Source organism: Jaculus jaculus, chromosome 3, assembly GCF_020740685.1.
Source record: "Jaculus jaculus isolate mJacJac1 chromosome 3, mJacJac1.mat.Y.cur, whole genome shotgun sequence".
NCBI lineage: Eukaryota > Metazoa > Chordata > Mammalia > Rodentia > Dipodidae > Jaculus > Jaculus jaculus.
In genome coordinates, this window is record NC_059104.1 from 96242938 (window position 1) to 96269030 (window position 26093).

Genomic DNA, 26093 nt, shown 5'->3' on the forward strand with positions numbered 1-26093 from the left:
GGCCCTAGTTACTTTCTAAAAACATTTTTGGGGTGGAGAGATGGCTTAGTGGTTAAGGAGCTTGCTGGCAAAGCCAAAGGACCCAGGTTTAATTCCCCAGTACGCATGTAAAGCCATATGCATGAGGTGGAGCATGCACCTGGAGATCATTTGCAGCAGCGCTCCATTTTATCTGCTTCCTTCTTCCGTCAGGCTTAAAAAAAAATTATTTATTTATTTATTTGAGAAAGTGATAGAGTGAGAGAATGGGCATGCCAGGAGCCCCAGCCACTGCAAACAAACTCCAGACACATGTGCCCCCTTGTGCATCTGGCTTAAGTGGGTCCTGGAGAATCGAACCGGGATCCTTTGGCTTTGCAGGCAAACACCTTAACCGCTAAGTCATCTCCCCAGCCCTTCCATCAGGTTTTGTAAGCAAGTGCCTTTAACCACTGAGCCATCTCCCCAGCCCTCCTTAGCTATTTTAGTCACAGGGGTGATCAGGTGTGTGCAGGCAAAGGAGGAAGTAGCAATAATAGTAGTTAACTGTTTACTCTGTTGACTTTCTGGTGTGACTGCAAGGCTTAAAAAAGCAACCACATTACAGCTGGGCATGGTGGTGCATTCCTTTAACCCCAACTCTCAGGGACACAGTGAATTCCAGGTCAGCCTGGGCTAGAGCAAGACCCCACCTCAAAAAAACCAAAAGTAGTATTAATTACAGGTCACAAGTAGGCTACAGCTAGCACTAGGTGATTTCATGTCTCCCTTTTTTGTCTGATACTCCTCCTGTAAGAAAATGAAACTCATTCAATTGTCATGATAGTACCTTTGTATCCTCCTACCTCCAGGTAGGGTCTCACTATGCCAGACTTCCTCAAACTCACAGCGATCCTCCTACCTCTGGCCCCCAAGTGCTGGGATTAAAGGTGTGTGCCACCACGCCCTGCTTTTTTTCACTATCCTGTCTGCGTTCGTGTGAGGGCGCATGCGCAGGTCAGGGGACGCTTTCCATGCCAGTGAACTTCTACATGGACGCTGGGACCTGAAGCAGGTCCTCATGCTTGGGTGGCAAGCCCTTTACTCACTGTGCCATCTCTTCAGCCCCCAAGGCACTTTTAGCATCGCTCACCTGTGTGTCCTGCAGACAGAGCTGCATATTACTTCCTATCTCAGCAGAATAGCAGTCTGTGTGAAGATCTTGTTTGTGTGCCTCCTTGAAAAGCTTTGCCTTTAGCAGGACTGTAGGTATGTGCCATCATGCCAGGCTCGTACCTTTTTTTAAAAAAATTTTTTTTGTTCATTTTTTATTTATTTGAGAGCGACAGACATAGAGAGTAAGACAGATGGAGAGAGAAAGAATGGGCGCGCCAGGGCCTCCAGCCACTGCAAAGGAACTCCAGATGCATGCGCCCCCTTGTGCATCTGGCTAATGTGGGACCTGGGGAACCGAGCCTCGAACCGGGGTCCTTAGGCTTCACAGGCAAGCGCTTAACCGCTAAGCCATTTCTCCAGCCCTTTTTGTTTTTTTAATAGGTAGGGTCTCACTCTAGCTCAGGCCAACCTGAAATTTACTCTGTAGTCTCAGGATGGCCTTGAACTCATGACAATCCTCCTACTTCTGCATCCCGAGTGCTGGGATTAAAGGCATGTACCACCAGGCCTGGCTCACCTGGTTTTTATCAACATGATTTAGCCCCAATACTCTGGCAGATGGCATTCCCATTTCTCCTATTGTGGCAAGTTCTGGTTTTCTCAACTTTTCTGGAAATAAAGCCTAAATATATGTCCGACCCACCCCTGCCCCCACCTGAGGTAGGGTTTTGTAAAAGCCCAGGCTGACCTCAATTCATTATGTAGTCTCCGACTGCCCTTGAACTCATAGCAATCCTCCTACTTCTGCTCCCCAAGTGTTCGGATTAAAGGCATGCACCACTACACCCAGCTCTATATGTGTTTTAGACCTTCAAATTAAAATGTTATCAAAAAAGCTGGGTGTGGGGCTGGAGAGATGGCTTAGCGGTTAAGGTGTATGCCTGCGAAGCCTAAGGACCCTAGTTTGATTCTCCAGGTCCCACGTGTGCCAGATGCACATGGTGGCACAGGTGTCTGCAGTTCATTTGCTGTGGCTAGAGGCCCTGGCACACCCATTCTCACTCTCTCTCTCCCCCTCTATCTCTGTCTCTAATAAATAAATAAAATATTAAAAAAAAAAAAAGCTGGGTGTGGTCACCTTTAATCCTAGCACTTGGGAGGCAAAGTAGGAGGATTGCCATGAGTTTGAGGCCACCCTGAGAATACAGAGTGAAGTCCTGATCAGACTGTGTTTGAGTGATACCCTACTTTGAAAAACCAATACATACATACATACATACATATATATATATACATATACATATATATACACATACATACACACACACACACACACACACACTATATATATCCTCCTATATTCATGTACCAAATATTTAATATTAATATATTTTTTGTATTTTATTATTTGAGATGACACAGAGAGACTATGGGCATGGTAGTGCCTCTGGCCATTGCAAACAAACTCCAGATGCATACTCCACCTTGTGCCCTTGTACATCTGGCTTACATGGGTACTAGGGAATTGAACCTGGGTCCTTATGCTCCACAGGCAAGCACCTTAACTAATAAGCCATCTCTCCAGCTCAACATCAACTTTCTTTTAATTTCAGGTTAAACAGATATATATTTAGACCAGAATCAATGTATCAAGGACAAAGACAACCAAATTTAGTATCAGAAAAACTATGACCTTCTATGTAATATCTGACAATCTAGCAATTTAACATCATAGTTTATTCAGATAGTCTGGTCATACATAGTCCAACACTCAAATAACAAATCAAATAATCAGGTGTTCAAAGATTGGTCTTCAAACATTATAGCCAACGATGCCACGCTTGCCTATGATCTCGCCAATATAAAACCACATCCATACTTCAGTGGCCACCAAACCATTCAGCATTGCTTCCTGGAAAAAAAAAAAAAAGGTACAAATTACAAGATACCTTAAACACATACACACACATTTAAAACTATTCTTTCCTAGGATTAAGCAACAAAGAATGTAAGGATGCTACTCAAACTTTAGCCAAAATCAAGAGATACTGACACCAACCGTTTACCTTTTTGAGAACCCTTAAACTTTCAACTTTGTTAGGTAGTCCAGAGCTTATAAATTCTTTCAAAGAAATCTTTAAAGACCTATCCAGGCGTGGTGGCAGTGCACACTTTTAATCCTAACACTTGGGAGGCAGAGGTAGGAGGACTGCTGAGAGTCTGAGGCCACCCTGAGACTACAGAGTGAATTCCAGGTCAGCATGGGCTAGAGTGAGACCCTACCTCAAAAAACAAAAAACAACAATAAAAAAGCTGACACCTTTAGAAAGGTCAAGTCTCAATAGACATTTGTGTCTGGCCAAAGAAAATCTGCTCAAAGATAAAGGGTTCTGTGACTCTTCTTCCCTTTAACTTTTTTTTTTCCCTTGTGAGGTAAGGTCTTACTCTAGCCTAGGCTGACCTGAATTCACTATGAGTCTCAGGGTGGCCTTGAACTCATGGCAATCCTCCTACCTCTGCCTCCCAAGTACTGGGATTAAAGACATGTTCCAATATACCCAGCCCTTTCTCTTGTTTTTTCTTTTGCCTCTTTCCAAGTATTCAGTACTTGTGGCGAACACCTTTAATTCCAGCATTTGGGAGGCAGATCAAAGTGAGTGTGAGGCCAGTCTGAGACTACATATTGAATTACAGGTTAGCTTAGGATACAGCAAGACCCTACTTCGAAAAAACAAAAGCAAAAAGCCAGCAAGAAAGAAGAAAAAAAAAAAAAGGCACATGTGGTTCCAGAAAGCATTGTCTCATGCAAATGCAGGTATGGATCCAGAAACTCTACCTGGAGAGAGGGGACAAATTCAAAAATTTCTGTAACAATATTTGACTTTTTCTTCTTTGGTTTTTCAAGGCAGTGTTTCACTCTAATCCAGGCTGACCTGGAATTCACTATGTAGTCTTAGGCTGGCCTAGAACTTATGGTGATTCTCCTACCTTTGTCTCCCGAGTACTGGGATTAAAGAGATGTGCCACCACACCCCTAGGATACAGGTTCTGTCATCAGCACCAGAAAAGACTGACAGGCTACTTTTTTTTTTTTGAGGTAGGGTCTTACTCTAGCCCGTGGTGACCTGAAATCTCTATGTTGTCTCTCTCTCAGGCTGGCCTAGAACTCAGTGATCTTCCTACCACTGTCTCCTCAGTGCTGGGACTAACGGTGTATGTCACCACTTAACAACTTTTTGTATTACATGCTTTGATCACACATATACCAAATCAAATTCCATTTCTTATGGTCTTTTTATTTTTATTTATTTGTTTGTTTTTTTGAGGTACGGTCTCACTGTAGCCCAGGCTGGATTAAAGGTGTGTGCCACCATGCCTGGCTTACTTTAGTATTTTTATCCCATCTAATCTAATTCAAGAGATCTTTTACTATAGTAGCCAAAATTGGAAAAGAAAATAAAGCTTCCTAGTTCTTCAAAATGTTCACCTTTTTGCTATAAGACACCTACCAAATCAAGACCAAAAAAAGCAAGCAGGCAAGCAAGCAAGCAAGCGAGCAAGCAGGCTCTTCCCAGATGACAAAATGGGAAAAGTGTTATCTTTCTTGGCAGTCAAACAGGAGATTATTGCTCATTATGTTGGACTCTGCCTCACTGGAAAATACATGTATTAATAAAAAACAATCAGAGAAACCTCAAGAGGAGGTATTGTCTGTTAAGCACATATTTTCATTTGGCCCATACTTACCTTAACTGTAAGATGCTTGAAGGCACCAGTTTTAGCACTCCGGATTATGTTTTTCAAGCTCTGAATAGCTGTAGGGATTTCAGCAGGGCTTGGAGGAACCAGCTCAACCTTGGCATAGTGCCAAAATGTGGCCAATCGAGGCTTCGAGTAAGTCACAGCAGCTGGAAAACAAAACAAAACAAAAAAACCAGGATGAACTCACTAGAGAGCGAAAGAAGCAGATGTGTGGGCTGGACACATATATTTATTCATGCATCACATTCATCCATGGCTTGTACCAAATGTGCACCCGGTGTGAAGAGTCAAAGCTGCTGCCCCCTGGTAACAAGAGGCTTTTAAAGCTGCAGAGCACCTGGGTCACAGGGCAGCGCAATCAGGCAAGAAGCTAGAAGCGCATCCAGCCACGCCAGGACTTCACTAGTGGCCAGCCAGTACTGCCATTCACTTTTGAATGGCAAATCTAATTAACTGTAAAGTTACTAGTAGCTGGATTCAAAAACAATGAGACAGCAGCAATTTATTCACATTTCCTTTATGTGGATACTGGATTTTGAAGAGAAGGGGTATAGAAAGGGAGGAAAGAGCTATGTAGAATGGCACCCTTCAGAGTAAGATTAAACCATACTGGCTACAATTCCAGATGGAATTATACCAATTAGCACCCATTTTTGGTATTCTCATCAATATGTGCTGGATTAAAGTCTTTTTCTAACACAAGCACAGCTGTTCCTTTTTCAAAAATATCACGAGTAGCCAAAATAAAACCTACACATGGGAGCTGGGCCTTTAATCCCAGCACTCAGGAGGCAGAAGTAGGAGAATCTCTGTGAGTTTGAGGCCAGCCTGAGACTACATAGTGAATTCCAGGTCAGCCTGGGCTACTGTGAGACTATACTTTGGTTAAAAAAAAAGGGGGGGGGGAATGGAGAGATGGCTTAGTGGTTAGGCACTTGTCTGTGAAGCCTAAGATTCCGGTTCGAGGCTCAATCCCCCAGGACCCATGTAAGCCAGATGCAGAAGGTGGCACATCCATCTGGAGTTTGTTTGCAGTGGCTGGAGGCCCTGGCATGCCCATTTTCTCTCTATCTATCTGCCTCGTTCTCTCTCTGTTACTCTCAAAAACAAGAACAAAACCCTACACACAGAATAGGGGTATAGCACAGTGGGTAGAATGCTGCGCCTGCTTAGCATGCATAAAGCCCTGGGTTCCATCCTCAGCACCATATAAACTAGGTATAGTGGTAGATGTCTGTAATCCCACCACTCAGGAGGTGGCGACTAGAAGTATAAGGTCATGGGCTGGAGAGATTGCTCAGTGGTTAGGGCACTTGCCTATAAAGCCTAATGACCCAGGTTAAATTCCCCAGTACCCACATAAAGCCAGATGCACAAAGTGGCCATACACCTGGAGTTAGCAGTGGTTGGAGGTCCTGGTGCACCCATTCTCTGTCTCTCTTCTATCTCTATCTGCATGTAAATAAATTTAAAAAGATTTAAAGAAGTATAATAAGGTCGCCAGGTGTGGTGGTGCATGTCTTTAATCCCAGCACTTGGATGGCAGGGGTAGGAGGATGGCCATGAGTTCGAGGCCACCCTGAGATTACGTAATTAATTCCAGGTCAGCCTGGGCCAGACCCTACCTTGAACAAACAAACAAACAAGACCTGGTTTCAAAACCAACCTACATGTATTGTTAAGAGCAGCACAGCTCAAATGAAAACCTACTAAGCTGAAAATTACTTTAGGTGGGTAATATTTGAAGAAATGACTGACTTCAGAGAGAAATTATTATGAGACCAGCACGGGGTCTTGGTGCTCTAGCTCAGTGGTAGAGCATATGCAAGGCCCTGGAGTTCAGGTAAGTGGCTAAAAAAGGGAGGAGAGGGCTGGAGATATGATGTAGTGGTTAAAGAGCCTGCCAGTCCTGGGGTTCATTTCCTCAGTACCCATGTAAAGCCAGATGCACAAAGTGGCACAATTGTTTGGAATTTTGCAGTGCAGAAGGTCTTGGTGCACCTATTCTCATTTTTTCTCTTTCATGAATAAATCCCAACACTCAGGAGGCAGAGGTAGGAGGATCACCATGAGTTTGAGGCCACCCTGAGACTACATAGTGAATTCCAGGTCAGCCTGGGCTAGAGTGAGACCCTACCTTGAAAAACCAACAACAACAACAACAAAACCCCCCAAAACAAAACCCAAACTAATCAAGGGCTGGAGAGATGGCTTAGTGGTTAAGGTGTTTGTTTGCAAAGCCAAAGGACCTAGGTTTGATTCTCCAGGACCTACATTAGCCAGATGCACAAGGGGATGCACGCGTCTGGAGTTCGTTTGCAGTGGATGGAGACCCTGATGCGCCCATTCTCTGTTTCTGTCTCCCTCTTTCTCTGTTAAGTAGAAAGTGTTTTATCCAAGACTTTTTTTTGGGGGGGGGGACGGTGGGGGAGGAATCAATCAAGCCAGGTATAGTGGAGTATGTATTTAATCCCACCACTTGGGAGGCAGAGGCAGAAGAATTGCTATGAGTTCAAGGCCATCCTAAGACTGCACAGTGAATTCCAGGTCATCCTGGGCTCTAGAAAGTCCCTACCTCAGAAGAAAAAACAAAAAAAGAGCTAGGGGATTGCTCAGTGGTTAAAGGTTCTTGCTAGAAAAGCATGAGGGCCCAGGGTTCAAAGCCTGACATTTTTTTGCAGCAGCAAGAGACCCTGGCACATAAAACATGCAAAAAAAATTACTTGCCTATAAAGGCACATTTCTTTAATCTCAGCAGGTAGGAGAATCACACTGAGTTGGAGACCAGCTTGGGGCCTGGGCTGGAGTAAGTTCCTTCCTCAAAAATACAAAAAAGGGGGCTGGAGAGATGGCTAGTGGCTAAAGGTCTTGTCTCCAAAGCCAAAGGACCCAGATTCAATTCCCCAAGACCCACAATAAGCCAGATGCACAGACTGGTGCATGCATCTGTAGTTTTTCTGCAGCGGTTGGAGGTCCTGGTATGCCCATTCTTTCTACCTCTCTGCTTCCACACAAATAAATAAAACTGAAACCAGGTGCTGGATTAGAGTTGGTGAGATCTTTGACTTAGTATGTCTACATAGATGGATAGATACATGGACTAGCACGTACTCCCCTCCCAATCTGGATGTGTCTGAATCATTACTCACCCAGAAGAGCTGGAAGTCATGACTCTAGAAGCAAAGAACAAATCCAGCACTGAGATAATAATCTGGAAACTCCACTGTTCAATAAAAGGAACTAGTATTTCTTGGAGAAATGGCCAATTTTAAGGTTGGGCACAGAAAAATAAAAGATGGAACCTGGGCTGGAGAGATGGCTTAGCAGTTAAGCGCTTGCCTGTGAAGCCTAAGGACCCTGACTTGAGGCTCCATTCCCCAGGACCCATGTTAGCCAGATACACAAGGAGGCGCATGCATCTGGAGTTCATTTGCAGTGGCTGGAAGCCCTGGCGTGCCCATTCTGTCTGTCTGTCTGCTTCTTTCTCTCTCTGTTGCTCTCAAATAAACAAATAAAAAAAATGAAAAAAAGATGGAATCTGAAGCATTAGGCAGAACCAGAAAGTAGAGAGGCATGTCAAAGTGACAGAAATACAAACCTCAAAGAGCTCCTGATGGCCAAAGCTGGAACAATCTGAGCAATAAATTACTTAGCTAGGCATGAGAGGTGTGAAGTCAGTGTGAATAGAGTCAAACAATGTATGACTGAAAAATACATGAACAGAAGACAAATCTTGGGCTGGAGAGATGGCTTAGTGGTTAAGGCACTTGCCTGCAAAACCTAAGGACCTAGGTTCAATTCTCCAGGTCCCACATAAACGAGATGTACAAGGTGGCACATGTGTCTAGAGTTTGTTTCAGTGACTAGAGGCCCTAGTGCCCCCAATTCTCCCTTTCTGTCTCTAATAAATAAAAATAAAATAAATTTAAAGGGCTGGAGAGATGGCTTAGTGGTTAGGTGTTTGTCTGTAAAGCCAAAGGACCTTGGTTCAATTCCCCAGGACCCATGTAAGCCAGATGCACAAGGGGAAGCATGTGTCTGGAGTGTGTCTGCAGTGGCTGGAGGCCCTGGCGCACCCATTCTCTCTTTCCCTCCCTCAAATAAATTTTTTAAGTTTTTTTTTTTAAAATAAATTTAAAAAAGACAAATCTAGCTGGGCGTGGTGGTGCACACCTTTAATCCCAGCACTCAGGAGGCAGAGGTACGATGATCACGTGAGTTCAAGGACACCCCGAGACCACATAGTGAATTCCAGGTCAGCCTGGGCTACAGTGAGACCCTACCTTGAAGAAACAAAAATACAAACAAACAAAAGACAAATCTTTATTACAGAATTCCACTATATATATGTATGTAGATACTTCCTCCTGCCCCATAGCTACTGGCTTCTAAAGTTTGGGCACAAAGGGAAAATTTATATATATCTTTTAGTTAGGGTCTTACTCTAACCCTGGCACTCACTCCAGTTGTTCCAGGCTGTCCTCAAACTCACAGCAATCCTCTTACCTCTACCTCCCCCAAGTGCTGGGATTATAGGCATGTACCACTGTACCTGGCTGAAAATAATTTTACAGTGGAGGACCCTGTGGAGTAGTCTCAAGAGAAGCACGTGGATATCATGGACCTTACAGTATGTGCTTGTGGTACCACCTAATCCCCGTCGCTTTCTCAAAATTGACAGTTGCAGACTAATCATGAGAGAAACCAAGATAAATCTAGTTTGAGGAACATTCTTCAGGATACCTAGACAAACATTTCAAACTGTCACAAGTCAAAAGAGACCAGGGAGACATGACAACTAAATGCAACATGATACCCTGGAATTAAACGATAATAATGGAAAAAACTGGGCTGGAGAGATGGCTTGGCGGTTAAGCGCTTGCCTGTGAAGCCTAAGGACCGCGGTTCGAGGCTCGGTTCCCCAGGTCCCACGTTAGCCAGATGCACAAGGGGGCGCACGCGTCTGGAGTTCGTTTGCAGAGGCTGGAAGCCCTGGCGCGCCCATTCTCTCTCTCTCCCTCTATCTGTCTTTCTCTCTGTGTCTGTAGCTCTCAAATAAATAAATTAATTAATTAAAAAAAATAATGGAAAAAACTGTGTCTGCAAAGTCAGAGGATCCTGGTTCGACTCTCCAGGGCCCATGTAAGCCAGATGCACAAAGGGGTACATACATCTGGAGTTTGTTTTGCAGTGGCTAGAGGCCCTGGCATGCCCATTCTCTCTATCTCCCAAATAAATAAATAAATATTTTTAAAAAACAGGTGAAAAATATATAAAATCTATAGTTGAGTTAAGGGAGAGAAAAATCAGATTTTTTCCCCCTGAGGTAGGGTCTCACTCTAGCCCAGACTAACCTGGAATTCACTATGTAGTTTTAGGGTAGCCTCAAACTCACAGAGATCCTCCTATCTCTGCCTCTGGAGTGATGGGATTAAAGGTGTGTGCCATAAAACCCAGCTTCAAACTCATCTTTTTGGGGAAGTCGAATGATAAAATTACTTATAACTATGTGTTTTTATGTCCCTCAGGGAAATAACAGATTACAGCCAGCAATCCTTATCAAACAATTAATGTTCAATTTAATATACCAGTGGGCTGGAGAGATGGCTTAGTGGTTAAGCACTTGCCTGTGAAGCCTAAGGACCCTGGTTGGAGGCTCAATTCCCCAGGACCCACGTTAGCCAGATGCACAAGGGGGGGGGGTTGCCCTGTCTGGAGTTCATTTGCAGTGGCTGGAGGCCCTGGTTTGCCCATTCTCTCCCTTTCTCTCTCTCTCTCTGCCTCTTTCTCTCTGTCGCTGCAAATAAATAAAAATAAAAAAGCAAAAAATTAAAAAAAAAAACATACCAGTATATGCTGTAAAGCAAAATATATTTAACAGAGACTCCACCAGATCATCCTGAGTATCTCTAGAAGAACAACAAGTTGTGCTTCAGTTACAATACTGGAAAGGTTTTTTAGAATTCAGGACAAAAAATTACTTTGTTATTGTTTTTCTTTTCCTGTTTTATCACCAAAAACCAGTTTTCAAGTCATCAACACCAACCACCTAAAAGATGTGAAAGCCACAGCAGTAAGGAAAAAAAATTCACTTGAAATATTAAAAATTGCACTTCAAGCCACCATAAATTCTAATCATGGCAGTCCCTTTTGTGTTTTAGTAAAACCACAGTAGTTTGTTAACACATAGTTTGATGGTCTTAGTAAAGTATAAACTTAAAAATACACTTTCTGGGAAAATATGTAAAACGTCTCACTATCAGACTGAGATTCTGCAGGAAGGAATCAAGTATTTATAGTATTGGCCCTGTAGAGTCTTCAATAACTCACTATTCGACTGGTGATGGAAGGAAAGGAGAACAAATGAAATAAATAGGCGCAAAAGCGTTGCATGCTTTTTTAAAAAAATTAATTTTATTTACTTTCATTTGAGACGTGGGGGGGGGGGCCGGAGAGAGAGAAAGGGCATGCCAGGGCCTCTAGCCACTGCAAGTGAACTGACGCATGCGTCACCTTGTGCATCTGGCTTACGTGGGACCTGGAGAATTGAACCTGGGTCCTTAGGCTTCGCAGGCAAGCGCCGTAACTGCTAACCCATCTCTCCAGCCCACATTACATGCTTTTGATCTTCTGCTTTCTATTTCTATTCCACGATCAAATCTGAATGGAATCTACTTCCGACATCTGACCTTTGCCACTTATTATACGTTAACTTAACCTCGTATTCACGAAGTAAAAGAGAGCTGCCAGAATAGAGTACTTGGGCTCGGGGCTACTCAGGATTGTTCAGAAACACAGCGACAACCCCATGCCTGTTCCCACGCATCCCTTCCTACGCTGAGTGGGGCCGGGATTTGCATCCGCACGGTCCTACTCGATCTAAACCCCGCCACGGATTAAAGCAGACAGCTCTCAGGATGTGGCCAAGACGCAGAGTAACGAAGACTTCCAGCATGACCACCACCGACCCCGAGCACCCGACTTTCGGGCCCTCGTCCCCATTCCGAGGAGGCCGGTCGGCTGTCCTCGACCTCTCCCAGCCGCATCTGGGATTCCGCGGCTGGCAGGCTGCAAGGACAAACACCGCCGCAGCCCGGCGAGCGGCCTCCCGCGCGTCCCCGCAGCCCGTCTCTCCCCGCGCCAGCTCCTCGGAGCCAGGCACCTGGCCGGCGAGCTCCCGCCGCGCTCACCGTTCACCAGCTCCGGGGCCCTCTGCGCCAGATTGCGGACGAACTGAGCCATGGCTGTAGGCTGGAAGGTCCGTCGTCCCGCAGGCCGGCTGAAAGTCACCCCCCGCCCGAAGGACCCACCGCAGGACCCCCGTCCCATTTCCAAGGTCAGGCCGCCCCTCTCTGTGCCTGTCCAAGATATTTGAGTATAATGCCGTCTTTGCAGAGTCTTGTTGATCAGTACATTTTTTCGGGTAACGGAGGAAAAAGTGGATGTGAAAAGATGGGGTCAGCGGACGTGTGGGAAGCAGTGAATTTCCTCACAGAAAACAGGCATTGCTTGAGACAGCCACTCGTGGAGGTCCGGAAGGCCGATGAGGTGCGAAAGTGCGCATGCGCCGATACTTGCCTTGCGCAGGACAGATTCTCTTTTTAGAGAACGTGGAATTCGGTGCTGTTAAGCGTCACTGAAATGTCCCTGGTCTACATTTTCTTCTTAGATGCAGGACAGGGTCTCGAGCTAAACAGGGACCATGCAAATGCAGCACAACCCAAATCACTATTCTCACATTTGATAGTTTATCTTAGAAAAAGTGGCACGAGAGAGAGAGAAAGAGGGTGGGGGGGAGAGAGATATTGTGTGTGAGATGGAGGTAAAGAATGGTATGCCAGGGCCTCCAGCCACTGCAAACAAACTCCACACACGCACCACCTTGTGCATCTGGCTTACATGGGTATTGGAGTATCGAACCTGGTTCCTCAGGCTTTGCAGGCAAGTACCTTAACTAATAAGCCATCTCTCCAGCCCTGTTTATTTTTATATTTATGTATTTATTTACTTATCTTGGTTTTTCGAGGTAGGGTATTTTTTATTTATTTTTATTTTTTTAAATTTTTATTTATTTGAGAGCGACAGAGAGAGAGAGAGAGGGAGGGGGAGAGAATGGGTGCGCCAGGGCTTCTAGCCACTCCAGACGCGTGCGCCCCCTTGTGCATCTGGCTAACGTGGGCCCTCGGAATGGAGCCTCGAACCGTGGTGCTTAGGCTCCACAGGCAAACGCTTACCCGCTAAGCCATCTCTCCAGCCCTCGAGGTAGGGTCTTGCTCTAGCTCAGTCTGACCTGGAATTCACTATGTAGTCTCAGGGTAGCCTTGAAGACAGTCGTCCTACCTCTGCCTTCCGAGTGTTAGGATTAAAGGCTTGCACCACCATGGCTATTTTATTTTAAGCTATTTATTAGAGACAGAGAGGGGGGAGAAAAAGAGAGAATGTGCACGCTGGAGCCACTAGCCACTGCAAACTAACTCCAGATGCATGTGCCACCATGTGCATCTGGTTTACCTGGGACCTGGAGAATCGAACTTGGGTCCTTAGGCTTCACAGGAATGTGCTTTAACTGCTAAACCATCTCTCCAGCTCTATTCCCCCTGCATCCCCCCCCCCTGCCCCGAGGTAGGGTTTTACTGTAGCTCAGGCTGACCTGGAATTCACTATGTAGTCTCAGGGTGGCCTTGAACTCGCAGTAATCCTCCTATCTCTGCCTCCACAGTGCTGAGATTAAAAGCAAAGCTGGCTCAGTTTTTGAGATAAATGGGCTCATTTATCCCAGGCTGGCCTGCAGCTCTTTATGTAGCTGAGCATGATCTTTAAGTTCTGATCTTTTTGCCTCCATCTGTGAACCTGTTGGGATTACAGGTGTGCACCACAACACTTTATGTGTGTGTTCATATGCATATGCACGTGGGTGGATGTTCCTGAACATGTGGAGGCAGAGGTTAGCTTGGGGCCTCTTCCCTGATACTTCTCCACTTGTACTGGGACAGTGTGACTCACGTGGACCCAGAGCTCGCTGATACAGCTTGTCCTGGAGATCCCATCGCTGCTTCCCAAGAGCTGGCAGTACAGGCGGGCTGCCACACCCACCCGGCATTTATGTGGGCGCTGGGGACTGGAACTGTGGTCCTTACACTCACATGGCAAGGGTTTTATCTACTGAGCCATCTCTGCAGCCCCAACACGAGGATGTAGGCCTTCTATTTTTGGCCTCGCTTTCTCACCATCCCAGAGTAGCTGGGATTATAGGCATGTGCCATAGGTGGTTGCCACTAGCTATCGTAAATGTTTTTGTTTTTTTCCCCGAGGTAGGGTCTCACTCTAACCCAGGCTGACCTGGATTCACTTTGTAGTCTAAGGATAGCCTTGAACTCACGGCAATCCTCCTTACTTATGCTTCCCAAGTGCTGGGATTAAAGGCATGTGCCACCAAGCCTGACACTTTTTTTTTTTGAGATAGGGTCTCATTCTAGCCCAGGCTGACCTGGAATTCACTCTGTAGTATCAGGGTAGCTTCGATCTCATGGTGATCCTCCTCCCTCTGCTTCCCCAGTGCTAGGATTAAAGGTGTGCACCACCATGCCCGGTTTATGTTGTACATTTTTTAGGTAAAGCAAAGGAGATTTTATTGAGAAGATAGTGAGAAAGCCAGTGTCAGAGCAAGCATGCCTAGGATTTCAGTTGGTATCCCAAGAAGAGAAAGGGCAAGGTTATACATTTTAGTTAGAATTCAGAAAAGTGAGCAGGCTTAGTCATTGGTCTCTAAGAAGCTGCCTGCTAGCTCTTATTTTCCTTTTTTGCAGGGAGGGGGTTGAGGTAGGGTCTTGCCTTAGCCCATGCTGACCTGGAACTCACTCTGTAGTCCCGATCCTTCTACCTCTGCCTCCTGAATGCTGGCTGGGATTAAAGGTGTGCACCCTCCCCCCAGCTGCTGCTACTTTTTTTTTCTTTCATTTTTCAAGGTAGGGTCTCACTCTAGCCTAGGCTGACCTGGAATTTGGAATTCACTGTATTCTCAGGATGGACTCAAACTCATCACAATCCTTGTACCTCTGCCTCCAGAATGCTGGGATTAAAGCCATGTATCACCATGCCCAGCATGCTACTAGCTTTTAATATTATAATACAGTGATAACACAGGCAGGAAGTCAAGTGCTCATTTATTAAATACAAGTTTTGAACAAACACCCCCAGGCAAGTTGAACCTGACAAGAAGTAACCTTCCTGGAATGTTTCAAAATACAGTTAGGTTGATCAAGTTTGGTTTCAGTCAACTGCTTTGTTTTCATATTCTTTCTCTCGGCTTTTTCCCTGTTCAGCACTTAGAGCATGCGCATTATTATTTCCTCACATGACAACAGGGCACCATCAGCCTCTGCTTGTAAAGGCACCCAGAAGACCTATGCTTTGCCCAATGGCCGCTTAGCAACCAGAATCAAATAAAGACTTTGTAGATGTGATACCAAACAGCAGCTGGCACCTTCAACCTCACCATCAGACTTCTAAAATTTCCTTCAGTTTCCACATACCAAGTAAGAGATATACTTAAAAAACAAAAGCAAACAACTGACTGCTTAATAAATCCAAATTTCCCAAGTTTAGTATTATCCTCTTGCTAAATTATGAGCAATATTAGAGCTAATTAAAGTCTTTATATTTCTTTCATCTTCCCACAAAGCCAACATGTAAAGCTAGGTATGTCAGAAAGTCTATCAGATCTCTACAGCTGCTATTGAGTTCTAGACAAAATACCTCTTTATTTTCCACATGCACATATATGCACCATATATATATGAAGATGGTGATGTTTTAGTTTTTTTTGGGGGGGATGTCCTTAAATTAGTTCACAAAAGAAGGCACAGAGGACACTTGGTTTCCTTACCAATAGTGGCCTTAAGCTACACACTGGCTTTGTGATGTGCTGAAGGACATCAGCAGCATTAATGGTGCCATAGCCATACATAAGACGAGCCAGGAAAGGAGCTGCTAAAAACAAAAAGCTTGCCAGAAAAGGCTTGCAAATCTGAAAGCTCAGTTCCGAAGTACAATTTAGACAAACACTAGAGGCAGCGTAGAGGTTGTGAGCTAGAAGTGGCTGGGAACAGCTGCCTTTTGAGGTTTTGTGCCCATTTTCCTCCAATTTTCTCTTGCAAAACTCTGGTCTTCCCCACTTCCTTTTAAAATAACAATATCCAACCACATTAGCTTTGGAAAATCAGTGCAAGTTGGTGAATCTTGTTTCACACAGAGAGGGAAGGAGAATAAATACGAATCATTTAGAGAAATGTCGATACCTTAAAGGCCTGGGGAGCACACTGAATTCACCTTCCATTCTGGTATTTGCACAAGTGTCCCAGGATTCCCTTTCCATTGATAGCATAGCAATGCAACATTTATTTAATATCCAGGATGAGGGGCCCTCTCTTATTTAATGCTTTCCAGCTGATTCCATCAAAAATACACTAAGGATTGCCTATAGCAATTTGTGTTGGGATAGGGTAATGTTACTATTTTATTTGAAAGAGGCTGTGGTTAACAATAATGCCCTCTAATGGAAGCAATGATCCTTTCCTACATCATATAACTTTGCTGTTCCTTATGTCTCTGGGCTTAGATGGATACTGAAGACAATCCACAGAGGACTGAGTCTCACATAGCATTATAAGCTGCACAATTGTGTAGGAACTCTAGATCAGCTTGGAAAAGGGGGGAGGTAAGTCAACACACTTATTAACTATTCAGGGCTAAGTGGATATTTAGAATGGCTAGTGGACAAGGTTTTGCTCAATTCTTACTTGTTACTGGTGAACTAAGGCTATATTATAAGCAGCTCAAAGAAGGCAGATTGCAGTAGGGTCTCACTCTAGCACAGGCTGACCTGGAATTCCCTATGTAATCTCAGGGTGGCCTTGAACTCACAGCGATCCTCCTACTTCTGCCTCTCAAGTGCTGGGATTAAAGGTGTGTGCCACCATGACCGACTATAACCACAGGTTTTACTGTCTAAAGTATGTGAGTAAACATGGGCATGTACTACGCCCATCTCATTTTGGAGGAGGCAAGGTAAAGTTGTACTGTTTACACAAGACCAATATAAAAATGGACAATGAAATATACTAGCAGTAGTGCCTTAAAATAACTATTTCATGGTTATAGTATTTATTGCCACACGCTTCTACCCAGGCTTATTCCTTGAAGCACCAGATTTTCGTAAGAGAAAGGGTCCAACAGCTTTCTATTTATTCTTTTACCTCAGAATTTTTTTGGCTAAAGTGTCAAAACTGGAACTTTGCCCCATTACTAATCCTTATAAAAAGACTGAGGAACCAAACTTTTGGTGGTGATAACCTCATAGAAATGCCTGTCTGCAATGATACATCTAAGTTACAAGATAACACAAAATTAAGACCACCAACAGAAATTGCATTTCTTTCTTTTTTCCTTACCAAGCATTCAAAAATCTATACAAGTATCAAAGTATTTGCTTTTATGTGCAGTTATTCTGTAATCTTACAGAGCTATAGTAAGGACAATGGTTTAAATCCAGATCATAAGGACTAATAAATATGTACATAGGGTAACACAGGGCTTTCTGATATCACTTTCATTGAAACATTTGACATCATAGACTTAAAATGTAGCAAGACATTTTAATATAATCTTTTTTTTTGAGGTAGGGTCTTGCTCTAGCCCAGGCTGACCTGGAATTCACTATGTAGTCTCAGGGTAGCCTTGAACTCATGGCAATCCTCCTACCTCTGCTTCCCAAGTACTGGGATTAAAGGCATGTGCCACCACACCCAGCTTGAACTTAATATAATTTAAGGAAAGAAGAAGGGATAGGAAAACAAAGACTGACAAGTGATGAGTTCTGAAGTTAGGATGCTGTAAGAAGCATAGTTTCCTGCAAGCCGAGGAAAACCTGACAAGTTCTTAGAAATCTTAATTATCATAATTTGAGCAAGAGCAATTCTTTAATTTAGTAAAAGAAACAAACACAAAACAAAAGACAACTAAAGAAAGGAAGGAAGAAGGAAAGGAAGAGAACCAGAATGAGAAACCGCAAACAGCTGTTCATCTACACTCCGGGTTGGTTTTGGTTGGTTTGGTTCACAGTATTTATTCAAGTTGCTCCTTTTGTTGTTTCCTCTCTGCGAGCCACCGTTGAATTTTTTCCTTGAGTTCAGTGTTTGGCCGGATCTGGTCCATGGTAAGGGGACTTCGGTTAAAAGGATCTGTTTGGTCACTAGGACGAAGAAAGCAGGAGAAAGGAAGTTACTTGTGTGAGTTGTTCCCCACCCCCCCAAGGTAGGGTCTTACTCTAGCCCAGGCTGACCTGGAATTCACTATGTTGTCTCAGGCTGGCCTCAAACTCACAGGATCCTTCTACGTCTGCCTCCTGAGTGCTGGGACTAAAGGTGTGTGCCACCACGCCTGGCTACTAGTGTGAGTTCTGACATCCTCAGTCAGAAGAACATGCAGTCACTGGACTTCAACTGAGCCTTCAGTGCATTACAACTATGAGGCACATGCTGACTTGGGGGTTAGAAAGAAGGAAATAATAAAACAAACAAACAAAAAACCTAACACAGCCAGGGGTAGTTGCATACGTCTTTAGTCCCAGAACTCAGGAGGCAGAAGTAGGAGGATCACTGTGAGTTCAAGGCTATCCTGAGACTACATAGTGAATTCGAGGTCAGCCTGGGCTTGAGTGAGACCCTACCTTGAAAAACCAAAACAACCAACCAACCAACCAAATAAACAAACAAACATGATTCAGGAGTGTTTTCATCTACTTTGTCTTTCTGTCTCTTCAAAATCATTATCTCAGCTGGGTGTGGTGGTGGATGCCTTTAATTCCAGTACTTGGGAGGCAGAGGCAGAAGGATCACCTTGAGTTCCAGGCCACCCTGACAATACATAGTGAATTCCAGATCAGCCTGAGCTACAGTGAGACCCTACCTCACAAAACCAAAACAAACAAACAAACAAAAACAGGTGGCCGTATTGTAGTTACTACTCAGCCTCTTGCAGCATACTCAACAAACTGTCCTTTCTAAAAACAGAAACAGTAAGGGACTGCTTAGGTAGCTTAGGTACCATTTATGATTTCCTGTGTGTCTTTTCTGTATACATCTAGGTGGAGAATGTCTGAATAGCACTCAGGCTGGGAAAACTCAGTTACTATGAGTTATCATGGCCAATTACAAATACAGCAACTGAGGGGAGTGGAAAATATGAGTTAAAACAAAAACTGAAACTGTCTTTTGTACCTTTACAATTTGAATAAAACTAAAACCATTTCAGGCCAGCTTAGGCTTCATGCTGGCATATTTTACAACATATGTAGATACAATTACTTTCTTTCTTGTTTTTGAGACCAGGTCTTGCTGGAACTTTCTATGTGGACCAGGCTGGCTTCAAAGTTGTAGCAATCTCCTGTTCTAAGCACATGTTTTCCTGATTGGCTAAAGTTATTGTCTTGTATGGAAGGAAAAGGTAAGTTAGACTTAGCACTTCTCAATAGAGTATTTTGTTTTAAATCTTTAAATTCTTTTAAAAAATACTTTATTTTTATTTATTTATTAGAGAGACAGGGAAAGAGGCAGGTAGAAAAGAGAGAATGGGTGTTCCATGGCCTCCAGCCACTGCAAATGAACGCTGAGGTGGGTCCTGGGGAATCCAACCTGGGTCCTTCGGCTTTGGAGGCAAGTGCCTTAATCGCTAAGCCATCTCTCCAGCCCTTAAATCTTTAAATTCTTAAACAAATCACACCAAAATACCCCATCAGTGAATTAAAAATATGATGTACTTACTGTATGCAAAGGTATTTGGGAGAAAAGATGATTTCAAGCTAATGCACCTATGCCCTTGAGGCTGCTGTGGGGACTGGCATACCTGAGCAAATGTCTGGCAATGGTGGACCTATCTACAGTGACTCTGGAAGATGGAAGCACCACAGGATCAGACATTAGTGTGCTCATGATCGGATCCAAAAACTCATCACAGGCATCTGCATAGGTCTCCTCTTCTTGTTGCTGGAGGTCTGCAAGAGACTGAGGACAGAGCGACTGGTAGGTAAAGAATGCATGCTCAATACTCACACCTCACTTTGTCACCAACCATCCATAGTGATACTGACAAATCTTTGTTTTTTTTCCTGTTTGGTTTTATGAGATAGGGACTTGCGTTAGCCCAGGCAAACCTGGAATTCACTACGTAGATTCAGGCTGGCCTTGAACTCACAGTGATCCTCCTACTTCTGCTGCTCAAGTGAGTGTGCTACCATGCCCTACGCAATCATGACAAATCTTTAGTTTTTTCAAGAACAAGCCAAGACATATTTTAGGAGCACATTTAGCTCTACACTCCAACACTGAACTTCAAGTTGGCTCACTTACTGGGAAGTCATGACTGGAAATGGGTTCAAATGTTATTAGGAAAAGGAATATACAACATTTTCTGGCAATGCTGTTGTAAATGTTGTAATATGAGAGGAGATGGCATGGGGAAGTTATCATTTACATTAAATAGGTAGCCTGTGTATAGAAAGCAGTTTCTGACTTTTGGTACAAGCAGGTATAGAAATTTAAAAGTGTTTCCATGCTTATGGCCACCATCATGAAAACAAATGATCATAAATGTTGGCAAGGATATGGAAAAAGAGGAACCCTTCTACACTGCTGGTGGGCAATCTGATCCAGCCATTGTGGAAATCAGTGTGGAGGTTCCTAAAACAGCTAAAGATTGATCTACCATATGACCCAGCTATAACACCCCTAGGCATATATCCAAAGGAATCATCCCATTTCCTTTGAAATACGTGCTCAACCATGTTTATTGCTGCTCAATTTATAATAGCCGGGAAATGGAACCAGCCTAAATGTCCCTCAACTGATGAGTGGATAATGAAGATGTGGCACATTTATACAATGGAGTTCTACTCATTGGTAAAGAAAAATGAAGTTATGAAATTTTCAGGAAAATGGATGGACCTGGAAAGGATTATACTAAGTGAGGTAACCCAGGCCCAGAAAGCCAAGCGCCACATGTTCTCTCTCATATGTGGATCCTAGCTACAGATGATTGGGCTTCTGCGTGAGAAGGAAAATACTTAGTAGCAGAGGCCAGTAAGTTAAAAAGGAGACATAAAGGGAAGAGAAAGGAAGGGGGGAGGGTACTTAATAGGTTGATATTGTGTATATGTAAGTACAATGATTGTGATGGGAGGTAATATGATGGAGAATGGAACTTCAAAGGGGAAAGTGTGGGGGGTGGGGAGGGAGGGAATTACCATGGGATTTTTTTTTTTTTTTTTTTGGTTTTTCGAGGTAGGGTCTCACTCTGGCTCAGGCTGACCTGGAATTCACTATGTAGTCTCAGGGTGGCCTCAAACTCTCAGAGATCCTCCTACCTCTGCCTCCCAAGTGCTGGGATTAAAGGTATGCGCCACCATGCCCGGCTGGGATTTTTTTTTTATAATCATGGAAAATGCTAATAAAAATAAAAAAAATTAAAAAAAAGAAGTGTTTCCATGCTTGATTCCTCTAACCCTATCGTAAAGGGCCTATCTGGCTAAACTCTTGACCAAGATGAAGCCTATCTCTAAAAGAGATGCTGGGGGGCTGGAGAGATGGCTTAGCAGTTAAGAGGCTTGCTGATGAAGCCTAAGGACCCATGTTTGACTCTCCAGATCCTATGTAAGCCAGACCCACAAAGGTTGAGGCAAGTGCAAGGTTGCACATGCCCACTAGGTGGTACAAGTATCTGGCATTTGATTGTGGTGGCTGAGGACCTAGTGCACCAATTCTTTCTCTCTCTCTCTAATATAAAATTAAATAGCCGGGCATGGTGGCGCACACCTTTAATTTCAGCACTGTAAGAGTTCGAGGCCACCTTGAGACTACATAGTGAATTCCAGATCAGCCTGGGCTATAGTGAGACCCTATGTTGAAAAACCAAAACCAAAACCAAAATAAAAAAAACTAAAAAAACTTAAAAAAAAAAAAAAAAGATGTTGGATGCTCCTCCAGACACAAAATGGCCTGCATATCCATGACCTCACCGTGCCTGACACTACCTACACAAGACCATCATAAGAGGAGGAAAAGATCATGACATCAAAATAAAAGACAGACTGATTGAGATGGGGAGGGGATATGATGGAGAATGGAATTTCAAAGGGGAAAGTGGGGTGGGGAGGGAGGGTATAACCATGGGATATTTTTTATAATCATGGAAAATGTTAATAAAAATTGAGAAAAAAAAAAAGATGTTGGGCATAGCGGCCCTTGCTTATAATTCCAGCATGTGGAAGGCTGAGGTAGGAGAATCACTGAGTTTCAGGCTACCCTGAGACTACAGAGTAAATTTCAGGTCAGCCTGGGCTACAGCAAGACCTTACTTTGAAAAACCAAACAAAAAGTTAGGTTTTCTATTAGGCTTTGTGCTGTAATTTTTTTTCTACTAATCCAATTTTATGTTTTTTTTTTTTTTTAATTTGGGGCTGGAGAGATGGCTTAGCAGTTAAGGTATTTGCTTAAAAAGCCAAAGGATCCTGGTTCAACTCTCCAGGACCCACGTAAGCCAGATGTATAGGGTGGAGCATGCATCTGGAGTTCATTTGCAGTGATGGAAGGCCTGGCACACCCATACTCTCTCTCTCTCTGCCTCTTTCTCTCTCTGAAATAAATAAATAAAACATATTAAAATATTTATTTACTTGCATTGAAAGAGAGAAAAATATAGAAAGAATGGGCACACCAGGGCCTCCAGCCACTGCAAATGAACTCTAGATGCATGTCTGAACTGACTTTACATGGGTACTGGGGAATCAAACTTAGGTCACTACGCTTGGCAGGCAAGCACCTTAACCTCTGAGCCATCTCTCCATTCCTAATTGTTTAAAAAATATTTATTTGAGAGAGAGAGAGAGAGAGGGAGGGAGGGAAGGAGGGGGAGGGAGGGAGGTAGACAGACAACAGGCATGTCAGGGCCTCTAGCCACTACAAACAAACTCCAGACACATGCGCTTCCTTGTGCATCTGGTCTTACATGGGTTCTGGGGAATTGAACTCGGATCCCTATGCTTTGCAGGAAAGTGCCTTAACTGCTGAGGATCTCTCTAGTCTTTTAATTATTTTTTATATTATTTATTTATTTGAGAGAGAGAAAGAGGAGAGAATAGGGGTGCCAAGGCCTTCAGCCTCTACAAATGAACTTCAGTTATTTGTACCACCTTCAGCATCTGGATTACATGGGTCCTTTGTCTTTGCAGGCAAGTGCCTTAACAGCTGAACCATCTTACCAGCCTTTTATTTAATTGTTTTTCGAGGTAGGGTTTCACTCTAGTCCAGGCTATGTAGTCTCAGGGTGGCCTCAAACTTATGGTGACTTCCTACCTCTGCCTCCTGAGTGCTGGGATTAAAGGCATGTGCCACTATGCCTGGCTTATTTTATTTTTTTAATTTTTTGTTTTTTCAAGGTAGGGTTTCACTCTAGCTCAGACTGACCTGGAATTCACTATGTAGTCTCAGGGACACCTCGAACTAATGGTGATACTCCTACCTCTGCCTCCCAAGTGCTAGGATTAAAGGTGTGAGCCACCACACCCAGCCATTTTTGTTGTTTTGAGATAGGGTCTCATTCTAGCCCAGGCTGACCTGTAACTCACTCTGTAGTCCCAGGCTGGCCTCAGACTCACAGAGATCTTCTTACCACTGCCTCCCAAGTGCTGGGATTAAAGATGTGTGTCACCATGTCCTGCTAATTTTCATAATTTTTTTTTTTTTAAGGTAGGGTCTTGCTCTAGACCAGGTTGGTCTTGAATTCATTATGTAGTCTTGGGTGGCCTTGAACTCACAGTGATCCTCCTACCTCTGCCTCTGGAGTGCTGGATTAAAGGCATGCACTACCATGCCCGGCTATTTTATAAAAAATTTTTATTGTTCAATATTCTTATTTGCACATGTGTGTCTATGGGCAAGCTAAGATCTCTGCAAATGAATGCCAGAAACATGTACCTTTAACCACTAAGCTATCTTCCAAGCACCTTAATTTTTATTTCTTTTCTGTCAGGTTTTGTTGTATTGCTGAAGCTAGTCTTGAACTTAAAATCTACCTGTCTTAAGCCTCCAAGTGCTGGGATTATAGGTATGTATCATCATGCCTGGTCTTTTGCCTTGAACTTTATTCCAAAAAGTTATTTTGCATTAGCATTGTAGATTTTCAAATTTACTGTAACTATAGGGCATAAAAGCTGGAATGAAGACTCCATAAATGTGAACTTTCTTTCACTCAGTAGAAACTTCTTCCATTTCTGTTCTTACTTACATATAGACAAGTGGCAGGTGGGAGCTGGGGAGATGGCTTAGTGGTTAAGGCATTTGCATGCAAAGCCAAAGGACTTCGGTTCAATTCCCCAGGATCCATGTAAGCCGGATGCACAATGGGGCACATGTGTCTGGAGTTCGTATGCAGTGGCTGAAGGCCCTGGCATGCCCATTTTCTCTCTCTCAAATAAATAAATAAAAAATATTAAAAAAAAAAAGCCAGACATGGTGGTGCATGCCTTTAATCCCAGCACTCAGGAGGCAGAGATAGGAGAATTGTCATGAGTTTGAGACAACCCTGAGACTACATAGTGACTCACAGGTCAGCCTGGGCTAGAGGGAGACCCTACCTCGAAAAACCAAAGAAAAAGAAAAAATAAAGTAAAATAAAAATAAAAAGGCTGCTGGGCCAGGTGTGGTGGTGCATGCCTTTAATCCCAGCAATCAGGAAGGTTGAGGTAGAAGGCTTGTCATGAGTTCGAGGTAGCCTGGGCTGGAGTGAGACCCTACTTCAAATCAATAATAACAAAAAAGATGGCAGCTAGAGTTATTGACTGACCAGGAAGAATACTTGTTTCTAGTGTCTCAAGGCACTATTCCTGAAATAGGGCAAAGGGCAGCAGAGCTGAGCGGACAGTGAGAAAACCAATTAACTTCTTCCGTACCTTGATTCTCTCTGCCAAATTGCTGAAAGCCACAATCATATTCCCAGGCTTGTTTATTTTCTTCAGGACTCGGACTGTCTGTGCAAAGAGGGTAGGGGAATAGGAACGTCCATCCTTGGGCACGGTGGCACAGAAGTTTTCCTCATCCCTGGAAAGTAAGCATTAGAAAGAATGAGTGCAAAGGCCAATGGGGACATGAAGGCTGAGTAGCAGAACAATCCTCCTCATTCACCCCCCACACCGCGATAGGGTCTCACTTTAGCTCAGGCTGACCTAAAATTCACTATGTAGTCTCAGGGTGGCCTCCACTTACCAGGATCCTCCTCATACCTCTGCCTCCTGACTGCTGGGATTAAAGGTATGCACCACCACACCCAGGTCCTCCTCATTCTTTACAAGCCACTAGTATTCTTTAATTGCAAATGACAGCTAATGAAATGGGGAGATGTGTCTATTAAGTATCTTTTGGCCCTGAAAGAACACTACCTCCCCAAACAGCAGCACAACCAGTAAAATTTATCTCTGTACAGATCAAGGCAGAATGTTGCAAATCCTGAACAACATCCTACTGGTCAGATAAAAGTTCCTTACTTAGATCTATGGGAGATTCCTATCTAGAAATACATTCTTTTTTTGCCTTTCACACAATAGTCAACCTGTCATCCTACATTCAAAACACTAGCATCCCCGGCTTGCCCAGTGCCACTGTCAGATACCCAAGATTTAAGTAGATAGTGCAGATATCAGATACAAGCTGCTGGGGTTTGAAGTCAAATTCACTGAAGTCCTTGACTTTTAAGGCACCCATCTTGGGGCCAACCAGGTGCTGCAGGAAGTAGTTCAGCATGGAGATGATGCGCTCAGCCAGGAAGGGGTGCACGAACAGTGACTTGATCTCTGGAAAAAAGCCAAAGTGTCTGAAAACTGAGTCCACTAGTAATCTTTCCCTTCTCTCTAGTTTTCTTGGAGACCTTTGGAGACTACTATTTTTTTAAATCACGTAATACCTTGTCAGTGGAGAAAGTATAGAGTAACAAGTGATGAACAACAGAAGACAAGTACTACCCAGAGAAAAATACTAAGGTTCTGTGTGTATCTATTTTGCTGTTATGTCCATCTGTCCATATTTACACAGATGCACCCATATTATAAACAAAAGTGTTTACCATAGTGCACATATTCTGATGCTTTTTTCAATAACTATTACAATAAATACCATTTTGTTAAATATGTGTTCCTGTGCTAGCCACTGCCCACA

The 26093-nt window shown here is 43.6% G+C and overlaps 2 protein-coding genes across 2 annotated transcripts in view; both read right to left on the minus strand.

Moving 5' to 3' along the window:
- Positions 1-2792: 2792 nt before the first annotated feature.
- Positions 2793-12178, minus strand: Atp5mg (ATP synthase membrane subunit g). Its single transcript, XM_004667326.2, has 3 exons — positions 12027-12178; positions 4822-4982; positions 2793-2986 (listed from the first exon to the last, which is right to left on the minus strand). Exons 1-3 carry the CDS (start codon positions 12163-12165, stop codon positions 2888-2890), a joined length of 399 nt encoding a protein of 132 aa, XP_004667383.2. The 5' UTR covers positions 12166-12178; the 3' UTR covers positions 2793-2887.
- Positions 12179-14982: 2804 nt separating this feature from the next.
- Ube4a (ubiquitination factor E4A) overlaps positions 14983-26093 on the minus strand; it is a 56594-nt gene continuing 45483 nt past the window's right edge. Inside the window, exons 17-20 of the mRNA XM_004667402.2 lie at positions 25552-25732; positions 24836-24983; positions 19738-19895; positions 14983-18085 (exon numbers count right to left, since the gene is read on the minus strand). Of these exons, the coding sequence (XP_004667459.1) occupies positions 17959-18085; positions 19738-19895; positions 24836-24983; positions 25552-25732 (614 nt within the window). The 3' untranslated portion in view covers positions 14983-17958. The remainder of the gene's footprint in view (positions 18086-19737; positions 19896-24835; positions 24984-25551; positions 25733-26093) is intronic.

Bases quoted from the DNA above. Each gene is read 5' to 3' on its own strand.
- Atp5mg (XM_004667326.2), bottom strand. From the start codon at position 12,165: ATGGGACGGGGGTCCTGCGGTGGGTCCTTCGGGCGGGGGGTGACTTTC. The intron at 4,983-12,026 runs GTGAGCGCGGCG...TTTGTTTTCCAG, and splicing joins GGCCCCGGAGCTGGTGAACG to CTGCTGTGACTTACTCGAAG. The intron at 2,987-4,821 runs GTAAGTATGGGC...TTTTTTTTCCAG, and splicing joins TCAAGCATCTTACAGTTAAG to GAAGCAATGCTGAATGGTTT.